The sequence below is a fragment of the Chaetura pelagica genome, unplaced genomic scaffold (assembly GCF_000747805.2).
Source record: "Chaetura pelagica isolate M959 unplaced genomic scaffold, ChaPel_1.0 scaffold72, whole genome shotgun sequence".
In the NCBI taxonomy this organism is placed as follows: domain Eukaryota; kingdom Metazoa; phylum Chordata; class Aves; order Apodiformes; family Apodidae; genus Chaetura; species Chaetura pelagica.
Window position 1 is genome coordinate 2,740,062 of NW_009952560.1, and position 19,494 is coordinate 2,759,555.

The 19,494-nt window shown below is 39.4% G+C and overlaps 1 protein-coding gene across 1 annotated transcript in view; it reads left to right on the top strand.

Annotated features, from left to right (window-relative positions):
* The first annotated feature begins 602 nt into the window (after positions 1 to 602).
* Positions 603 to 19,494, top strand: part of TEX14 (testis expressed 14) — a 21,887-nt gene continuing 2,995 nt past the window's right edge. The window contains 25 exon segments of the mRNA XM_010009121.1: positions 603 to 763; positions 1,053 to 1,218; positions 1,754 to 1,890; positions 2,520 to 2,601; positions 2,833 to 2,963; positions 3,685 to 3,798; positions 4,247 to 4,370; positions 5,031 to 5,209; positions 5,858 to 6,009; positions 6,772 to 6,962; positions 7,171 to 7,321; positions 7,568 to 8,508; positions 9,165 to 9,271; positions 10,372 to 10,451; positions 10,977 to 11,243; positions 11,779 to 11,879; positions 12,211 to 12,324; positions 12,921 to 13,014; positions 13,727 to 13,817; positions 15,145 to 15,207; positions 15,598 to 15,725; positions 16,501 to 16,697; positions 17,936 to 17,987; positions 18,457 to 18,528; positions 19,282 to 19,350. Coding sequence (XP_010007423.1) covers positions 603 to 763; positions 1,053 to 1,218; positions 1,754 to 1,890; positions 2,520 to 2,601; positions 2,833 to 2,963; positions 3,685 to 3,798; positions 4,247 to 4,370; positions 5,031 to 5,209; positions 5,858 to 6,009; positions 6,772 to 6,962; positions 7,171 to 7,321; positions 7,568 to 8,508; positions 9,165 to 9,271; positions 10,372 to 10,451; positions 10,977 to 11,243; positions 11,779 to 11,879; positions 12,211 to 12,324; positions 12,921 to 13,014; positions 13,727 to 13,817; positions 15,145 to 15,207; positions 15,598 to 15,725; positions 16,501 to 16,697; positions 17,936 to 17,987; positions 18,457 to 18,528; positions 19,282 to 19,350 — 3,964 coding nt within the window.

Consider the following 19,494-nt stretch of genomic DNA (forward strand, 5'->3'; position numbering starts at 1 on the left):
GGAGTGATCTCACCTGATCGGCGTCACAAGCCACGAGGAGGAGCGAGGTGTTCTCTCCTGAGCGCGAAGCGGGCGTGCGGTGCTGCCTGGGCAGGGGCCGCTCGCCATTGATGACCGTTCCCGCCCCTGTGGGGGCTGGGAGGGAGAGAACACGAGCTGAGTGGTTTGTGGCCCGGCTTTTTTTTAAGGTGGTTAAAAAAACAGATTAAACCCATTGGGTTGTCTAATAACACTGCTCAGCGTAAGTTTGGATCATAATCTTATACTCTTAACTAATTTTATTATTATCGAAGACCTTATGTCATTTCTTGAAAACCTAAAGTAACAAAATATTGGTCTAATTCCTAACTGCTACTTCTAAATAATATAGTTATTTATTAATGCAGTGCTCTCTGTTACTGTGCTCATCCAGTTTAATACTTTGCCTCTGACATTTATACATCCTTTATTTGAAAACACTGTGGACAAGCAGTGCATGGTATGTATGGAAAGTGGCAGGGATGTCATTTGCACTTTTTAAATCAATTTTTCTGAATACTATAGTTCATCTCAGAAAGAATATGGCAGTTTCAGTGTTAACAAACCGTTGTCCTTTATTGGTGATGGGGAGGAATAAACACTTTCCCCACCATCTGTTTTTTCTTGGAGGTGTTTTTGTGGATGCTGTCAATTCCATGGGCCAGACTTGCCTCTTCACTGCTGCCCTGCTGGGTCTTGCTAAAATAGTGGATGTGCTGTTGCAGTATGGCTCAGAAGCTAATCAGTTAAGTATCATTTTCTTTTTCTTAAATGAAATTAATGTTCAAGCTTTCAGTGGTTTTAGTCAATTTAATTGGCAATATTCATTGTATATAAAGCAGAATTACTTAAGATGGATGCTGTTCTTTTAGCCAAAGATCCCTAGAGGTGAATAGGTGCCTAATTTTCCATATTTCATGGGGTCTGTTTTTTGGGAGTATGTAAAGGTTCCAGGTATGCTGCTTTTTTCCCCAGAAGCAGAGCTGGTGAAGTGTAGGGGAAGGATGAAACATTTCTGCTTTAATGTTCCCCAGTCGCTGTCACGATGGGAGCACCCCAGTCCATGCAGCTGCTTTCTCAGGAAATAAGTGGATTCTTAGCAAGTTACTGGATGAAGGAGGGGATCTGAGAGTACATGATAAAGATGGAAGAAGTCCCGAGGACTGGGCCATGTCAGCTGGAAAAGCAAGCCGTGCTCAGGTATGTGTGTAATCCATGTTGAATATGGGCTAGGTATGTGCTCACATCTTCACCTTAAAGTGAAGAAACTCCAACAGTCTGAGGAAAACGTCTTGGCTCTTAGATGCTAGAAGAATTCTTTAACATTATTTTTCAATATCATAAAGGTATTTTGAAGTCCTCATGATTCTGATTATTTAACTAAAGTTTTGATCTCTCTGTAACTTGTTAGGACCTTTATATGTAATTGTGCAGTGAGGAAAATGACAGGCTCATATTTATTCGTCTTCTTTACTGTTATTGTAATGCTCCTGTTAAAAAGACAACCTGATAATACAATTTTCACTGGTTAAATGCCTTGAAAATCAGTCACCTAGTGTTTAAAGTAACTGTTCTCTTACATTTTCATGTAATTGATTTTCTTCAAGTTTTTCTGTGTATTCATTTCTTAACTAGTTATTTCTTCAGTAGTCATGATCTGTTAATTTAAATGGTTTACCTTGTAGTTCTGAAGTCATTTTTTTGTTGTTGTTTTTTCCCTCCCCCTCCTCTCTAGATGCTGGAATTTCTACAGTGTTGTACATCCCACATGCAGGCTGCCATTCAAAATTGCCCCTCTGAACTACTCAGAAGGGTTGGCTCATCAAAAGCCCTGGTGTGCAGTCAGTCCAGGTTTGGTGGCCTTGTTCAAGTGTAAGAATATATTCTCAAGTCCTGGGGGGTTGAGCTACAAGGACTTTTACTTCTATGTCCTTGTTTCTTTTTGACAATATCAGACTTAAAACCATTGTCTGTTGGGAATGGTGGCATTTTTTTTTTCCGTTGTGAGAAATCCAAACAGGAACTTGATATTTGTAAATATCTGTATATTAAGGAGATATCCTTGAAATCAGTAATATGAAATACTGGATTTTAATAGTATTAAAATGGCAATAATATGAAGCAGATTGTTTCCTGACCTTTCTAGGTCACTGCAAAGCTCTTGGGGATGTGTTTCCAACTTTTTGAAGAGCTTTAATATCAAGTGTGTGTTAGGAAAAATACATACTTGTGAACAAAAAGCAATGCAGGATGACTGTATTTTTAATTTTTATTTGCTTTAAAGAAATATGTACAACAGTGTACCTACCAAATTCTGATGAGTTGCACAATAATCGGGAATTTTGGCATCTGCCTTAAAACTTTTTGTGTGGGGCCTCATGGAATCCAGCATTTTAAAGACATTCTGTTGCAGAATTTATGCATTTTTCTCTCTTTTTTGTGTTATACTCAAAGCCCTGGCATATTAGTTACTCTTACTGCTTGTGTTTTTTGGTACCTAGGAATGCTGACAGCCCTCTGGGTAGATTTCTGAAAGGTGGAGCTAATGCAGCCAAAAACATTTACAACTTTGGTTTTGGAAAGGTAAGATGCTCTGGTTAATGGATTTCTAATGATATTAGAACAGTTTTTGAGAGTCACAGCAATTACCCCACCTGTCTTATTGTTAATATTTAGTGCTTACTTATTTCTGCTGGATTGGTGGGAAAAAAACAAACTCCGGAGAGTGTAAATTTTTAGTGAGCTTGTGCCAGATGTGAGGAATCTTGGGAACTGTTGCCTCTTCCCTTTGGTTATGCCCAGGCCATGTTCTAGTTGTATCTTGCAGGCTGTGGGCGTCTTGGGTACTTGGCTTCCCTCCCTGTAATTGGGGAAAAAGACGTAGTTCAGGCATACGATGAGCCAACGTTTTCCTACTGCGTTGGACCCTACATGATGATGACAAAGTAAGTGGAATCAGAGGGATTTTAGTCCCTCTTGTTGTGTATATGTTACCTTCAAGCAGCAAGTTGTTGTACCAGCTGCATTGTTTGGATGGTATTTTGTTGTCTTTTCTGTGTTAATCCACTGCTTTCTGCTTGCAGTCCATTGATTTTTTAGACTCCATTATAATCTCTGTTACCCTTGTCCTTTCCAGCAATATTAACCCAGTTTTGGTTATTCATTGATAGCAATGTTTCAGTACTGATTCCTTTTGTGGTGGGAAATATGTTGGGGTTGCTCAGTGTTTAGTCCTTGTAACTGTTGGGTCAGACCTCAGGCCTCTGAATGTCCAGGTCTGCAGAACACTTGCTCACACCTACACTGAAATGAGAGTTTCAAGTTCAGACTGAGCCTGTTTTTAATCTTTTGTGGTGTGTAGCAAGTAGTTGTGCCTCAGAAGCAGCCAGAGAAGTGAGAGATTGGTGAATCTTTACCTTGAGTAATGGAAGGGTAGCATCTTTGGACAGCAAACCTGTCCTGATACATCTGGTCTTCAACAGGGTGATAATAAATTATAAATTTGAAAGAGTATTTGCTGTGGCCAGGATCATCAAAGTGATATTGCTAGCAGTAGGAGACAACACCAGAGCATTTCAGAATGGTGAAATCATCTGTAAGTAATCTTGTAACTGGGAAGAAAATACTGCAGGAAACATCCTGTAGAAGTTCTTCTTCTCCTTGTAGCTTAATGTGGGGAGGCAGCAGAGTCACAGTGAAGGAACTCAGCTTTGAGCCCCATCAGAAGTGCAGAAAACAACGCTTAGCTGATCTTCTCATTGCAGAGCAGGAACACAGTAGGTAAGAACAAACGTGCAGTAGCCACAGGTGCTCCTGGGGTTTGGGTGTGTGCAGCAGTGTGAGGAAGTGTGATCAAGGCTGGGAGAGCTGTCAGGCTGTGGTTGTACCTTCTCTCTGAATGAGAAATACAGATCTCTATTCTCCTGTCACTTCCCATTCCATTTATGCCCCAGTAGATAATACAGGAGATGATACACTCTAGTATGCCTGGGTGAACGCTTCACTGCACATTACATGCATGGCTTACTTAGGTATAGATTCTACTTGTTGTGACAGTGAGCACTGTTTCCCACATGCCTCCTAATCTATGTTCCTTTCAACATTTTGGGTATTTTAATGAAACATTAGAAGCATTCATGTTGTATTGATAAAAATACCTAGAGGGCCAGGACTCTTTCTCTTTTAATCTCAGATTTGCCTTACAGTTTTTTTTCCTCTCTCTTTGCAGCAAACTCCATCATCCTCATTTGTTGCTGTTGATGTCTGTTTGTCTGTCCAGTGACTTGAAGAAAACACGCTTAGTATATGAAAGGGTTAACTTTGGTTCTCTGTACAGCATCCTTCATGAGAGGGTAAGTGGAATACTTGTTTTGAAATAGTCAGTAGTTGAGAGGAAGAGGTTTGGTAACTACATCTACCATCTTGACTCAAAGAACAGGAAGACAAAATGATCAGTCTGTGTATTTGGGTTTCTGTTTTGTTGCACAGTATCAGATACTCCATGTAAGGTTTGTAATTGGCAAATACTTCACTTAAGCAAATACTTGCTTAGGTGCAGCTCTACTGGTTTTCTTGTTTGGTGTCAATCTTAAAATGGCTGCTGTTAAATTCAATTAAACTCTTAATCTTCTGCATGTGATTGTAAACTGCAGATGTGGTGAGACCAGCTTTTGCCCTTGAATGTAGTGTGTATGTAGAATGTAGTACATTGACAACTGCCTGTGTATAAAGTGAACTCAGTTCTGGTTCAGTGGTGTGTTGGTTTTTTTTGATCAACTGATACGTGTTATTTTTGTCATTCACTACTGTTCTGTTCTTTTTTGCAGTTAATTCAGTTGTTATATTTTTAACTGTTTGAATGCAGACATTATCTAGCAAGTGCAATTCTTCTCACTTTTACTACAGTCTGTCTCATGTTTGCATTCTTTGATTCCTTCTGTACAATAATAGTTTTCCTCTACATCAAGCTTTAAAGACCTGACATGCAGATCTGGTGCTTCTGTTTCTTTCAGCGTACAGAATTCTCACTCCTGCACATAGAGACAATTTTGCACGTGCTGCTCCAAATTTCAGAGGCTTTGCATTTTCTGCACTCCCGTGGATTTATCCACCGTTCCCTCACTTCCTATGCCATCCAGATAGTTTCTTCTGGCGTGGCAAAGCTGTGCAACTTGGAATACATGGTAGAGAGGTACAGAACTTCCTCACTGTTTCTGTGAAAGGGACAAAGAGAAGTAGAGTCAAATTTAGTGCTTAGTTCTGCTGAAGTGCCCTTCTTGATGATGAGGGACTCCTGCCTCTGAGGCAGGCAACAGAGTTACAGGAGTGAAGAACTCCAAATTATTACTGTTCAGGTACATTAACTTTGCCACATACAGTACAGCAGGTTTCAGATGGACTTAGTTTCTGTGTTGTAGGCATCCAAAAATAGAAACCAGTAAGAGAAGCAGCTGTTTACTGGAGTATAGAAATAATGTAATATTACAGAAAAGAGATTATATTCCTTTCAGAGTACTAATTCTGCTGCTGGATGGGAAATAATTTAAGTCTCCTCTTGTTGTACTGAACTTGTGCCCATGGAGGCTTACCTAAAATAGTGGAAGATTCCACACCTCATGGAACAGTGAAAAAGTCAGAGGCCAAAAAGTCTTTACTGTGTCAAAATACATTTATTGGTGTGAAAATATGACATGTTTTCATTTGCACGCACAGGCTGAAACTTTTAGGTATTTAAACTAGAAGCAGATATAACAAACTCAAGTGTTTAATTCCAAAAGATACATGTTGCACTTGAGTGTACTGTATGTCCCAACTGACAACCTTTTTTCCCTTCCTACAGCAAAGATGGTGGAGAACAGAGTGATCTGACACGTATTCCTGTCCCAGTCCAGCTGTATAGGTGGTGCTCTCCTGAAGTAATCCTTGGGAGAATTGTTACTGTCAAATCAGATATTTACAGCTTCTGTGCAGTAGTGCAGGAGGCCTTGACAGGTACATCTCTGGGTTTCAGCTTTTTTCACTAGGGTAACCCACTGAATGTTTTCAGTGTCTGCCCCTTAATGTGTGTGCAGTTCCCTTCTGCAACTGGGTAAAGCCTTGCTGTGGTGGCTCCTACACAGTGAACTTGTGTAAGGAACCCTCCAGGCAAAAAACCCCAGATGCTAATGACAGTAGCAAAGACTGCTGGAAACTTTTTTCCAATGTAATCAGAGAACTTAAAAGTGCATAACTGAGGGATGAGGTATTAGAGAGATGCGATTTTGTGTCTGGTGTTTTTCTGCTGTTTACTTACCTCTGTTCTTCATGCAAGGGCAGCAAAACATCCAGGTAACTCTTTGCAATGTGGAGAATGAGCCTGTGCAGCTTTCATCTTTTTGATCACTAAGATAGCTTAAAGATAATGTATTGTTATTACAGATAATATAATGTATGTTAGATATTGACTTTGTTTTGACAGTGAAATGAGATAAACAATTACCCTAAAAATGAAACCCTCTTGTAGGTAGTTGGTAATGAAGAAGGCAGAGTGTAGTTTACAGTGTGACTGTCCTCTAGAGATAGCTGTCAGCTCCCTTTGAAGCCTCCACTGTTGAAATGAGATATGGAGGAGATGCCAGACTGGATGGATGTGTGACAGTGGTTGTAAATCAGGAAATGTGCAGACGATAGTGCTGCAGTATCTCTGAGTCTTTTTTATTTTCACTAACAGTGATACATAGCTTGTGACATAAAGTCTGTATTTTTGTCTTGCAGAGACCCCTCCCTGGAAAGATGTTGAAGACACCCTTATTAAAGAGCTCATAATTTCAGGACAACAGTTGGAAGCAGATATTGGACTTCCTGTGCCCTATTATGACACTCTGAAGGCAGGGCTAGAACCTAAACAGAGGAACCCCTCTGTGAAACTTCAGGATATTCAATATATACTGAAAAATGACTTAAAGGTGTCTTCAGGGTTGTAACCTTTCATGTATTTAAAGCAAGAGAGTTTTGTATCCATTCAGATTCAGCTTGTGTTTAAACCTGGGTGGGAGGTCACACAAACATAAGAGTATCCTTTTCTGATCATGGAGGCAAACCACCTTAAAAGAGAAGGTAGAGATATTGAGCTGTCAAATGTCGTTGTCTTTTGTTCCATGTTTTGTATTACAGGACTTAGCTACGTCTCCAGCTGGTCATGCTGATGAAGTGTCAAAAGCAGAAAGAGCCCTTGTTTCTCCAGATGTGAACAGCTGTTTGGCATCAGCTTTTAGCTACAATAAGAGAACACAGGAATTCCAAGGAAAAGAGATAACTGAGGCTGGTGAGTTTCTTCTAGTAGGATTTTATGGGCCCTTCACTTAGCATGTCCTCAGTCTATGAAGGTCTAATATAAATAAGTAAAATGTGAGCACTTGCAGATTTTATGACATAGTTTGAAACTAGGAAGCATTTAGCTTTGGATTTTAGCTACCAATCTCTCAAATACATTAACTCCCACATGCACAAAATCAGTGTGTTTGATGGACATCTGCAGAAATGGATTAACACATAAAATCACATTTTTCAGGCATCTCTTCTTGCCCAAGATATTCTGCTTTTTGTGAGAAGAGTCCTTTCGTGGACCAAGAGGCATCAACCAATCTACGGCCAGTTGCACAGGACAAAAATGATGGTGCAGCTTCTGATCTGCAGATGACCCTCAGTGATGTGGATGACAGCCTCTGTAGCTTTGAAGTCAACGAAATCTTTGCCAGTTATCCAGAACTTGAAGATTTCCTGGAAGAAGCAGCTGGATTAGGTCAAACTCAAAAGGATGAAAATAAAAGGCAGCAAAAGGAAGAAGATAAGGCCACCCTGAGAGAGGTGTATCCATCTTCTGGAGTGCAGTGTGAGGAAAAGCCAGGTGATGAGGAAGGTGGCTTTTCAGAATGGAGTACAGAGTATACTACAGAAGAGGAGGAGAGGGCAAGCGAGGCCTCTGACCTGTGTGTGCTGACACAGGGGAGAGTTGATTCTGGAAGAAGAATGAGTGGTGTGTCCCGAAGTGAGCAGTACATTGGCAAATGTGTCCTGGATTTAAAGATCATGCAGAGCATGGTGCAGCAGGCAGCAGATTCCCTGCACAGAACATTGCACCAGGAAATCAGAAGGAATCTGCTTTCTGAGCAAATGTTGAAAGAAAGATACAGAACTGATTATACTTCCCAAAACACCAGTAACCCTTTTCCTGGAGTTAACAGGTTGTTCTGGAAGGCTGTAGGTCCACCATCAAGTGACTATATTCTGCCACTGTTGAGATGTCAGGCACAAGGAGCATTGGGTGGAGACAGTGTCCAAGCTATTTCAGAGATGGCAAAAGAAATGGAGGTCATTAAAAGTGAAAAGTGGAAGTGCTTTCCTGAGATGAGCAAGACTAAAAGTGGAAAAAAACATCATGATTTCAGCTTAGGTGTGATGAAAAGTGTGGATGATCAAATGAGCCTAGACCATGAGGTAAAGTTGAGCAGGGTGATTGTGTTTATCACTTCTATATTCCTTAGTAAGTCAAGAGACATGGTTATGGATGGTGTCCAAGAGTAGCAATTAATCTATCTTTTAAAATATATGCATACCATATGCATTATATATAGCAATGGAAAGAGTCAGCTCAGCAGTGCAATGGTAGTATTTCTTCTGTTTCCTCATTTCCTCCAGCAAATGCTAGTCCAGTGGCTCAGGACTAAAGTGGAGTTGGGACTGTCAGAAAAAGGCAAGCAGAGAGAGATTTTTGCTTGTATGCTTAGTTATGGAGTTCTAAGCTGTCATTAGTAATGGCTTCTAGATAGTTTCATCATTAAATATAAGTAATTGACATGCATAGCCTGAAGAGAAAGAGACAAAATAATGTACATACCTACTGTAGGAATAACCTTGATTAATTTAGTTCCAGTCATTCCCCTGGGAACTATGTGTTATGATAGTCTGCCTACATACTTGTAAAACCTGCTATAAATCCAGGGCAGAGTTTTTAGTAGGCTATGGTCTGGAGTTGTCATCCTTTCTGAAGAGCAGTGCTACTAAAATACAACCTAGGGGATGAAGTTTGCATGGTCTCGTAGACCACTCAACAAGTAATGACCAGAATGCCTGATGTGCTGAATCATGGCTTGTTGGACTCATTTCAGCATTTACTTCCACATGTGTCTGTAAGATGCAAAAAAAAGATCAACTTGCAGTGTCAGAGAGGAGGTGATTCACATTCTGCAACAAGTGGAAGTGAAGAAGAGAGGTGGTGAGTTTGCATCGAGTTCATAGAAGAGTTAATTCTAGCAGATTCATCTTGATACAGCCACTGTGGAAAGCAGACACATCCAGGATCAAGGATGTGTTTTCAGTAAGCCAGAAGCCAGTGAGGACCCCACTGTGAGTCACTGTCAGCTGCAGAGCTGACAGGGTAACTGCTGTCACAGGGCAGTTGCTTTTAAAGGGTGGTGTTCAGGCAGATTCTATGTACCTCTCTGCTGGAGGTCAGTGGTCCCAAGCTGTAACAGTGTGTAAGGAGACCCATGAGATAAGGTGCTGGCTTCACTCTGTGCAGCCACCTTCAGTTCTCTGTAGAAATACTTCGGTTTTGTAGGTGTAGGACTCAGGCCTGTGTGAGGGGCCGTGGGACCTGACTTGGTCAGGTCAGTACCAACAATACGTTACTTAGTTATGTTTGCTGTGCTTTTTAATGTTGTCCCTTGGTATTTCTAGTGGAAAATACCTGTCAAAATGTGTGCAAATTAATGTCTCTTATTAGTTGGAAAAATGGGGACAGGCTCCTCCTTTCAGTGTTTGAGTCGAATCAGTCAGGAAGACTGTTGCAGTTGTTGATTCATGACCCAGTTGGGTCAGTAAGACCCGTTTGTGGAGGAAGTACTTGGTTAGAGCATAAATACACCAGATGCTGACATGTGGTTAGATGGTCAAGTGAATGAACTCTAGATTGGAATTGGGTTGGTGGTAGCATTGTTGTTACCCAAGTCTGAAGTTCTGAAAATCTTCACTTTTCCACTGATCACCTGACTGACCTGAACAAAACATATCTGTGTAGCATTCATTGGCTGCTAGTGTTGACACACATACATCATCTGCAGGCAGCTGACAGTTTTTGAAATCTAGATTTTAATGTACAGCTTGTGTGGTTAATGTATAATAGATGCAAATAACTGTGCTTTCTAAGCTTCTGACAGCTCAATCTGGTAATTCTGCTGGCTTCTTAGAATGTGTGCATTCAGCCTTTTAATTAACATTAGAACAATTTCTGGTCTTTTACTGACTGGGAAATACTAAACTCAATACACTGGTGCATTAACTGAATGTGATATATTTCATAATGATTTATTATAGGTGCTATCCAAACCCAAGACCTGAAGTTTACAGTAGAAAAATAAGTGAGGAGAGAAGGATGATGCAACCAGAATGGTGGAGTAAGTAAATCAGCGTTAACTCGGCATAAATGTTCAAGTCTTTCTGCAGTGCATTAAAACTGCACATATTTTGTTACTTAAGAAAGGTCTGTGTGCCTTAATTGCTGTAGCTCTAAGTAGGCTGCTCTTGGATGAAAATGAAATGAGTAGGATCCTGTGTCTTGCACATTCAGGGCATGAAAAAAATCATGTGAACATTAAGATGGTTTGATTATAAAGCTCAAGAAATTTCTAGCCCTGTTTTGGAGGATGCAAGAAAGAGTGGTATAGCAGTGACCAGTGGATGGCAGTACAGGCATGAGTAAGAGAAAATAAAAACCAACAGAAGTTGTTCATGTTGAAGACTTGTTCATATCAATGTATGTAGGTTTTAAGCTTTCCTTAAAATGGAAGGAGTGTTTAGTTCTTTTAATAGCAGAGGAGTTTACAGGCTGTAGCTTTAGCATTTCCAACTCGGGGAATTTTGAAACCTTTGCAGGGGCAGATCCTGTTGTGTGAGCTGGTAATTTTGTTCTCTTTGTGTAGCTGAAGTAAAGCAAATGGCCAGAAGAGCGGCCCTAGGACAACTGGGACTTGACTCTCCATGTCCAGCCAGTGAATATACATCTGAAAGTGAAGCAGAGAGTATAAAGGAAGCCTTTCAGCATGTCACTGTTAGAGTCCCAAAAAGTCAAGACCAGCAAAGTTACAGGTGGCAGACAGGTGATAACATGGTGCCTTGGGATCTGGGCAGTGAGGATGGATGTGAATCTGAGGAGAGTGATCTGGAGTCAACGTTCAGAAGTTCTGGAGGTAAGGTTGAAAAGCAAAAAATAATTCCTTCTCTTTTTGTCTCTTTCCATTTCCCAGCAGATCTCAGCTTCTCTGGTTTTGTTAAAGTAATCGTCAGTTTTACCTTTGAGAGTCTTGCCACCAAAGCAGGTCAATCACTCATTGCTGAACATAATTAATAGGCTGAGTAGGACATGTTAATAGGTGTAGGTGATGTCCATTTGGCTTTGAAAGCCTTCATCATCATTGATTACCATGAGAGACCCAAAGCTTTCAGGAGATGCTTTCACAGTTGGTTTCTTTCAAGTGGACTAGAGAAATGCTTTCTCTGTAGCAGGATAGTGGGTAGTGCTTTGGTAAATAGTCATGAATAAGGAAAAAAGGAAAGCTTCACATCCCTAGAGGAGCAGTTTGAGCATTAGATGTCATTATTTTCCGTGTTCCTGACAGACTGCAATTTTACTGTCCTGCTCTCATTGATATTCCATCAGTAGTTCAGATCACTCACTTCATGCCATTTTATGCCTAATAATTTTGTTCCATTTTGACATCCTAGGGAGAAGTTGCCAGTCACCATCACAAGATGAACAAGCAGAGTCTGGAATAGCCATTTATAAGAATTCAGACCTTCCTCAACAAGTTGAGAATCTCCCTCAAGTATGTGTAGTAATCCAGGAAATCTAGTTGCAGGCAGTTCTCTGGGAAACAGTTTAGCCAGGGTTCTCTGTGCTGCACACTGAACTACCAAGATAGCTGATCTTTTCAGCTGTGATCTGACTAACAATCCCTGCTCCTCCTCCCTTTTTTTGTTGATTGGTTCTGTAAACCATCAAGCTAATGTAATGAGCAGGAGGTGGGTTGAAACTCAGAGTGATCCAATTAAATATAAGTTCAGTTTAAGGCAGTAATTGTTTAACATTATTGACTAAGATGTATATTCTTTAACAGAGAGTGGAGAAAGTATCTCAGATGGTGATGTTTTTCACAGGGCCATTCAAGGGAATTGCATAGTTCCCTTAATTCATCTCCTGGTGTGTCTGAAGAATTCTTGACTCCTGATTATTTCCTTCCTCCTACTACTCAGGGACATTCAGAACTAGAGGTAAAAATAAGAGAAAAGACAGGAATGAAGTCTGTGTCCAGAACTTTGGACCTCAGTTACATAATTTAGTTTTATTATACTCCCATTTGATTTGAAGATGAGCTGTAGGAAATGAGAGAATGACAGTCCTCGTTTTTAAGTAATATCTGTAAGTAAAGATGTAACAGTAAGAAAACTCTAACCCTATTCCTTTCAAAAACACAGCCCTCCTTCACAAAAGAAAACAACAACCTTAACAACTAAAACCCCACAAACACCCAGATTCCCAAAACACCAGGACCATGTTTCCTTTATTTATTTACTTGGAAATAAAGTCTGTGGCTGAGAAAAGTTCTAGTTGATGACCTCAACCTTTCCTTCACAGCTCTTATCAATTATAGTACTGACTAGTCTTAAAGCAATCTTCATTCATTTCTTGAAGATTCAAAACTGTTGTATGGGCTATGAAATCCAATCCATGCTGTTTGCTGATAAGCTCTTGAAGAGTTTGTCTTTCCATTCTGAGCACTGTGAACGTGGTCTTGTGAGAGCTGCCCTGCCCTTCACAGCTTGCCTGTGAGAAATTGCATTTGCTCCCTTCTTTTCCCTCTTTTCAGACCTCAACTGCTGAGAGGAAATCAGAAGATGGTTGTGAAGGATTTTTACAGAAGTGGGAACCTGAAGATGCAGGATCAGATATTCAGGCTTCAGGTAAACATGCTCTCTCTTTTGAAGGTACTTTGGAGCCAGGGAGATGGAGTCTTGTTGCACTTCTCTTTTTATCAGCAGCACTCCTGTCAGAGCTTGATTCTTCAAGGTCACTCAGTCTCTTATTCCTCATTATTTTAGTGAGAGGTCAGGATACTCAGGATTTTGGAAGCTGTGGTTTGGGCAGGGCAGTGCAGTCACTGAAAAATTGTTGAGTGCAATGATCATGTATTTGCTGTGTTTCAGTTAAAAAAAACAACCCAAAACTTGTTTGCAACCTTTTTGTTCTTACCCTAAGGCCAAGTTTAATCTTTTTATGCAACTTGATGTGGTGCTGGAAACAGAATTAGAGTTACATTTACACATTAATATTCTTACTGCTAGAAGGATCTTGAGCTTAAAAACTGTAAGAGCTGACATTGTGAGTGTGTGCAGAACAATGGCAGGATCATTGTTGTTTCTCTAGTCTGTTGCCTCTCTTAGCTCAAATTTGTGAATGTTGTGATATTCCCCAGTGCTTCAGTGGTTAACTGTCTGGCAGATGTGGTGTGTTTATGAAAATGCACCTTTAAACCACATTTGTCTCTTGACAACAACAAAGGTCACAAGACCCAAAAAATTTAATAAAGTTGCAATTTCCTGTTCAGTGAGTTGTGTCGCTTTCCTTTGTACCTGCAAAACCCAATAACAGGGAACATTTGTTATTTGTATGCAGGAGGAAAAATACTCTTTTGCAGTACAGTGGTACAGAACTCTGGCAGTAACATGCAAGGAGTGAATCAACTTGGCCACGTGCCTGTAGCCAGGTAGGTAGACTTACTTTTGTAATTATTGCAAGCATAAATCAGATTATAAAGTGTGCTCTCTTCATTAATTCTGCCTCTATTTCTAACATTCAAATAAGATTCCAGTGGTGGTTTTTAAGAGTTATCTACATATCATGGTTCCTTGCCAAGAAAATACTGAAAGGATTTTTACAATTCTCATGGGGTTTTGTATTTTACAGCATTCAGTCTGGGGTTGTTGAGGTGGTTTTTGGGGTTTTTTTCGCTTAATGAGGGAGCTTAAATAGGAAAACTAAGTCATGTGTGTATTGCAATTCTTTTTACACCGATAAACTTCAGTCTTAAACAGAGCAAAGATAATTCAAATTAAGGCTTCAGTCATCTGTTTTAATTTTGTTGTGCTTTGGTTTTGGAGCTCAAGTGACATGAAGACCGTGCCTTTTCCCCTCCTGTGGGAACACTCTGCTGCAGGTGTGCTCACTGGATCTTGCCTGCAGATAACATTAGTCCATGCTTGGAGACTTGCAGTCTCATCTGTCAAACATGAGGTGTTTATATTGTCTTTTTTGTGTATTTTGTATTCCACTAGTATGCAGAGATGTTGGCCAGAATCACCACCTCATGCTGTAAGGTGTACTTTAGCTTAAAGAGTAGTCCTATCCTTGAAGGTCTTTCAGTGGTGGCTTTAAGGCTTCTCCAAAGCCTTGGGCCTCCCTGTAGCTCAACTTCCCTTATGTTCCTCCAGAGTTAGCAGCTGCTCACTTGCTCTGAGTGTGGGAGTGAGTGCTGCTTTTACTGTCTGTCAGCATGGAACTCTCTTCCCCTCCACTGGAGAAGCTGAGTTACCAGTGTCAGAAGTCAACAGCAAGTGTGTAAAAACTTGGCCTTGAGGTAAAAAATGTAATGGTTTCAGTTGCTCCCTTCACTTGGCAACTGGTCTTTTGCCAGCAGGACAGAGGGGACTGTTGACCATCTGTCTAATCCTCTTTGACCTTGAAATGGGGTTGTTACAGTTTGAGAGAACAGTTTACAATGCAGAGCAATCAAAGGATGATAAAACCATGTAGTGATGTCTATTCATGAGTTCTTAACTTTCTTCTGAATCTGCCTATGTCAGTTAGAAGTTTTCTCTTTACCAGATACAAATCCACAATGTGCTGAAAATGGCATTTTGCTCCTACCACTCTTACCTTTTTTAAGGCTTTATGCAAAAAGTTTTTATGGGCTGCAGTCTATCCCAGAGGGAAGGTAGTCCTTGAAAGTTTTTGAGAGAGAGGAAACCAAATAAATTTATTTTTGTAATTCTCTGAGTGGGTCAATGAATACAACCTTTCTTCCCTCTTTGCAGTGTTCAGGTGGCACAAAAAGTGATACAGTGGGAGCCACAGGAGGAGAGGAAAGAAGATGATGTGTAAGAGTCACAGAGCATTTTCTATCAAAACTTCAGCAAGTTGGTCAGTATAAGTTTTGTGTTGATGCAGAACAGGAAGATGAAATGGACCAAAGCTGAGAGAGAGAAAACTATCTGAAGATAATAATTGTAGAATAATTATTAAAATTAAGAAAACCTGTAAAAGAAGGGAAAGCAAATCATGAACCTTTTGATTATTGAAGACAGTCATCTTTAGCCTTCCAGGAATTCTGTGGGAAATTTTAAAAGGGAATATCTATCCTCCTTCTGGAAAACTAGATAAGATTGAATAAAATTAAAATTTTAAGAACCTGAAAAAAGCAGAGTTTAGTGATTCACAGGTGTAAGAAGTGGCTATTCTAACTGTCAGAACATCTTTCAATACTTCAGATCAGTGACAGATATTCAGGATTTGTCAAGTATCCCCTGTGAGCAGGAGAACTACTACAGGGTTATGGGATTTGGAACTCCCAGAGTGAGCCATGCACCAGCCAGTGTCAGCACTCCTCTCAGCTCAGGTAACTGCAGCAGCAGAGAGAGGGACCATTTGTGAGGACACAGCTGAAAAAAAACACTCTGAAAGATAATTCCTTAGTAGTTAATGGTAGCCTTCATAAATCAGAAAATGGATTACACATTTAAAATTTATTTGGAGTGGTACATGAAGATTTTAGCAATTTAAGGACAGGCAATGTAAGAAGCACTCGGTATGTTTTGAATGTTGATAAAGTGATTTCCATGTTTGTTGAACTTGTTTGAGAGAAACAAATTATCATTTGCTTTGTGGTTCCATTAATTTGGTGTATTACTGTAGTCAAAATTTCTCAGTTGGCAGAGTTTTATATAAAGAATGTCTGCAGTGCAACTCCAGAGTAATCAGTTGGGACTTTTGTGTAGAGATCATTTATGGACAATAATTTCTTGGGACTTTACTGTGCAGGTTTCTTGTTCAAGTACAAGAAACCTTCTGCTTCTACTCAAATGTGACCAAGATACAAAAAAACCCTAACAAAAAACACAAACAAAAAAAACCTTTGCTATTTTTTCTTTTTTTTTTTTTTTTTTAAAAAAAAAAAAAAAAAAGCAAAGGTTTTTTTTTTTTTTTTTTTAAAAAAAAAAAAAAAAAAGCAAAGGTTTTTTTTTTTTTTTTTTTAAAAAAAAAAAAAAAAAAGCAAAGGTTTTTTTTTTTTTTTTTTTAAAAAAAAAAAAAAAAAAGCAAAGGTTTTTTTTTTTTTTTTTTTAAAAAAAAAAAAAAAAAAGCAAAGGTTTTTTTTTTTTTTTTTTTAGTTACAGAATTAAAAATTCAAGCAACCTTTGAGAAATACAAACACTTTCATGAAGTATCTTCAAATTCTTCTTCCTTTCATGGTGGTTCCCAAGAGACCTCTTCTGCAGAGTCCAGTACATTCACTACAGCCTCTGAAGAGGGAAGGAGGACTGAAATTCCCTTGGTTCCTTCAAGAACTTGCTCACCTGAATTAGATGACCCTGTAAGTCTAGAAAATGTACCTCATGCCAGCCATTCTTTAAAATATTTTAAAAATGCTTTTCCTTAAAATAAAGATAGTATTAGAAGCACAGAAGTACTTTAGGGCTTTGTATCTTGGAATCCTGGATCTGTTGAAGAAATGAGAAAAGTTCCAGTTGATGTCAGGTCAGTGTGTGCCACTGATGAGGCAAAGAGTTGGTTTCCTCTTGCACCTAAAGGTGTGCAAATGTTGACCACCATCAAAATGGCCTTGCCTGCCCCCCTTCCCTTCCCTGGCTGTAAAGAATTGCCATTTCCCAGCACTGCATCTGGAAATCTTGCCTGGGCATTAGGGGGTTAAGGTTGTCTTTTGGAGGCCCTGGTGGGACATTGTGTTACCAACTGTGTTGTGTCAAAAAATCCTCTCTCTTTGGAGTTGACTATTTCCAAGGTAGTGATTTCCAGTAATCTTTTTGGAACTGAAGGTGTTCTGGAGCCACAGCATTATTTTAATTGTTTATTTTCAGACAGCTATCTATAAAATAATTGCATTTATGTCTTTCTTATTGTTATTAATTGATGGGGTTGGCATTTAAGGAAGAAATTAGTTTGTTCAACCAGAACAGCAGTGACTGCACTCATCGCCATCAGGTTAGGTCTGTATCTTTCTGCTTGTGCAGCAGACAGTTGGAATTCATTAAGCCCATTAACAGGACAGTGCTCCCTTGACTGACTGCAGAGATAACTTGATTGTGTCACTTTCTTGCATAAATCTTATTTTACAATTAAGTGCATGAAGCACCTGTTTGTATTTTGAGGACAGTGAGGACTTGCCTGTGATTACAGATTCTCCATTTTTGGGGATTTTTTGAGGAATAGGTGTGCTGGCTTTGATAAATAAAGTAGAGAATGAGAACTTAAGAGATGTTGGAACTGTCCTTGCAGAGAATTCCTGTCCAGTTGCCCATACAGAGTGTTGAAATGGATGAAGGTGATGTAGCTGACAGTATCTTACAGCTGGCTAAAAGATGAGTGCACAGCAGCCTGAGCAATTTTTTTCTAACATCTGGCTTACCTGGATGCTCCATCTGTTTTCATATTCTGTACTAATTGCAGAGCTTGTTTTAAAACATAATGGTCAGCTAAGTGTTTAATTAAGGCTTTTCCTCATTCTGAATGTAGTGAGTTGAAGGGGAGGATCGAAGACCAGCAGTTCTTTTGTTTACCTCTTTGTGTTTCATTCTGTTTCATCTTACACAGGGTGGGTTGCCAGTAGTTGCTTCATCCTTGAGAAGCACCAAGAAGGCAGCTGGTAAGTCTCTTGACCCAGCCCAAATAGAGTGATCAATAAATGGAGAAACAGATTTGAAAAGAACTTAAGCTTCTCTGTTTTTTTAATCTTTTTTTTTTTTTTCTTCTCTTTTCTTCCTGGGCATCTCTTTTTATAGGGATAAATTGCTAGTGGTAATTGTTATGGATTTTGTGTTTGCACCTGCAGACTAAGAACTCTGACCTCTAATCAACCTACATTTTAAGTGTCAATATTACTGGCCTAAAATTTGCAATAAAAGATTGAGAACTGAATGTGCAAGTCTAGCTGTGAATTATTTTTCCATTATGAAATTATTTAAGGATAATTGACAAAATGTGAATGGGCCAGGCTCATGAAGGTTGTAAATGAAATATGTCAGCAAGATGCTGTCATAATGTAAGCCTGTATCACAGTTACTAAGGATTAATCACTGCTAATTAACTAGATGACTCTCTTTTTCCCATCTCAGCACTCTCAGAGGCATCTGACCACTTCATTGAGGAGCTGCCTCCACCAGCCCAGGAGTTGCTGGATGAAATTGGTAAGAGGCACTTCACCCAAAATGGTATGAGGCTTGGCAGCTGTCTTCAATCAGGATTTCTCCCAGATCATTGGCTACTAAAATACACAAGAGCTTCCAAATCAGTTGCAGTCAGGCCAATGATTAGGAAGTCAGGCATCAACAGCTTCAGTAACTGGCAGTTATTTAAGTTAGTCCTTGAAGTTTCTGCATTTCACAGAACGGTTGGTTGCTGCTGCTGGCAGCTGCTGGCTTAGAGAGTGCAGGTGTAATTTAACACTGAGATGAACTCTGAATTTTTCAGAGTTTTCCTGGAGTAATGCATATTCTCCATTAAAACAAATGCATTCCTCAGGTATTTTTGCAGAGTTTAGTCTCAGTGGTTTGCATTTCTTTTTGTAATCTCATCCATCTTCAGACAGTCAGTGTAACAACTCTGCCTTCTTTTTACTGGTGTGTGTTACAGCTTTGGTTATTCAGCTCACATGAGACATTGGGATGATTAAATGCATCTAGGTCCTATGTTTTTTTAATAAATGAGACACCCAGACATATTCTAATCTTTTTATTTCCTCATTAAGACAAGGACATGTGGAGATTGTCTCTGACCATTATTTATTTCCTTGATGTCAATTTGTAGAATTAATGTATGAACTGATGATGTAAAGATTTTGATCTAGGCTTGGATGGATAGAGTAATATGGTACTTTAGATTGTATGATGTCGATTAGAAAACAGTATCTAGATCAATAAGGAAATCTGCTGTCTTTACAGAATATTTAAAGCAGCAAGAATCTTTTGCTCAAGAGAAGGGATTGCATGACTGTGGAATGCAAATAAATGGTTAGTCAATAATAGTCCTAACATAGAGATTGCAGATAGAATATTCCTTTTGCATTGCTGCAGAATTACTCTGAATACTTGTCACTCTATGTTCAGCTGTACAATAAACTTTGATTTTTAGCTTTTTTTTTTGTATTTGTGGTT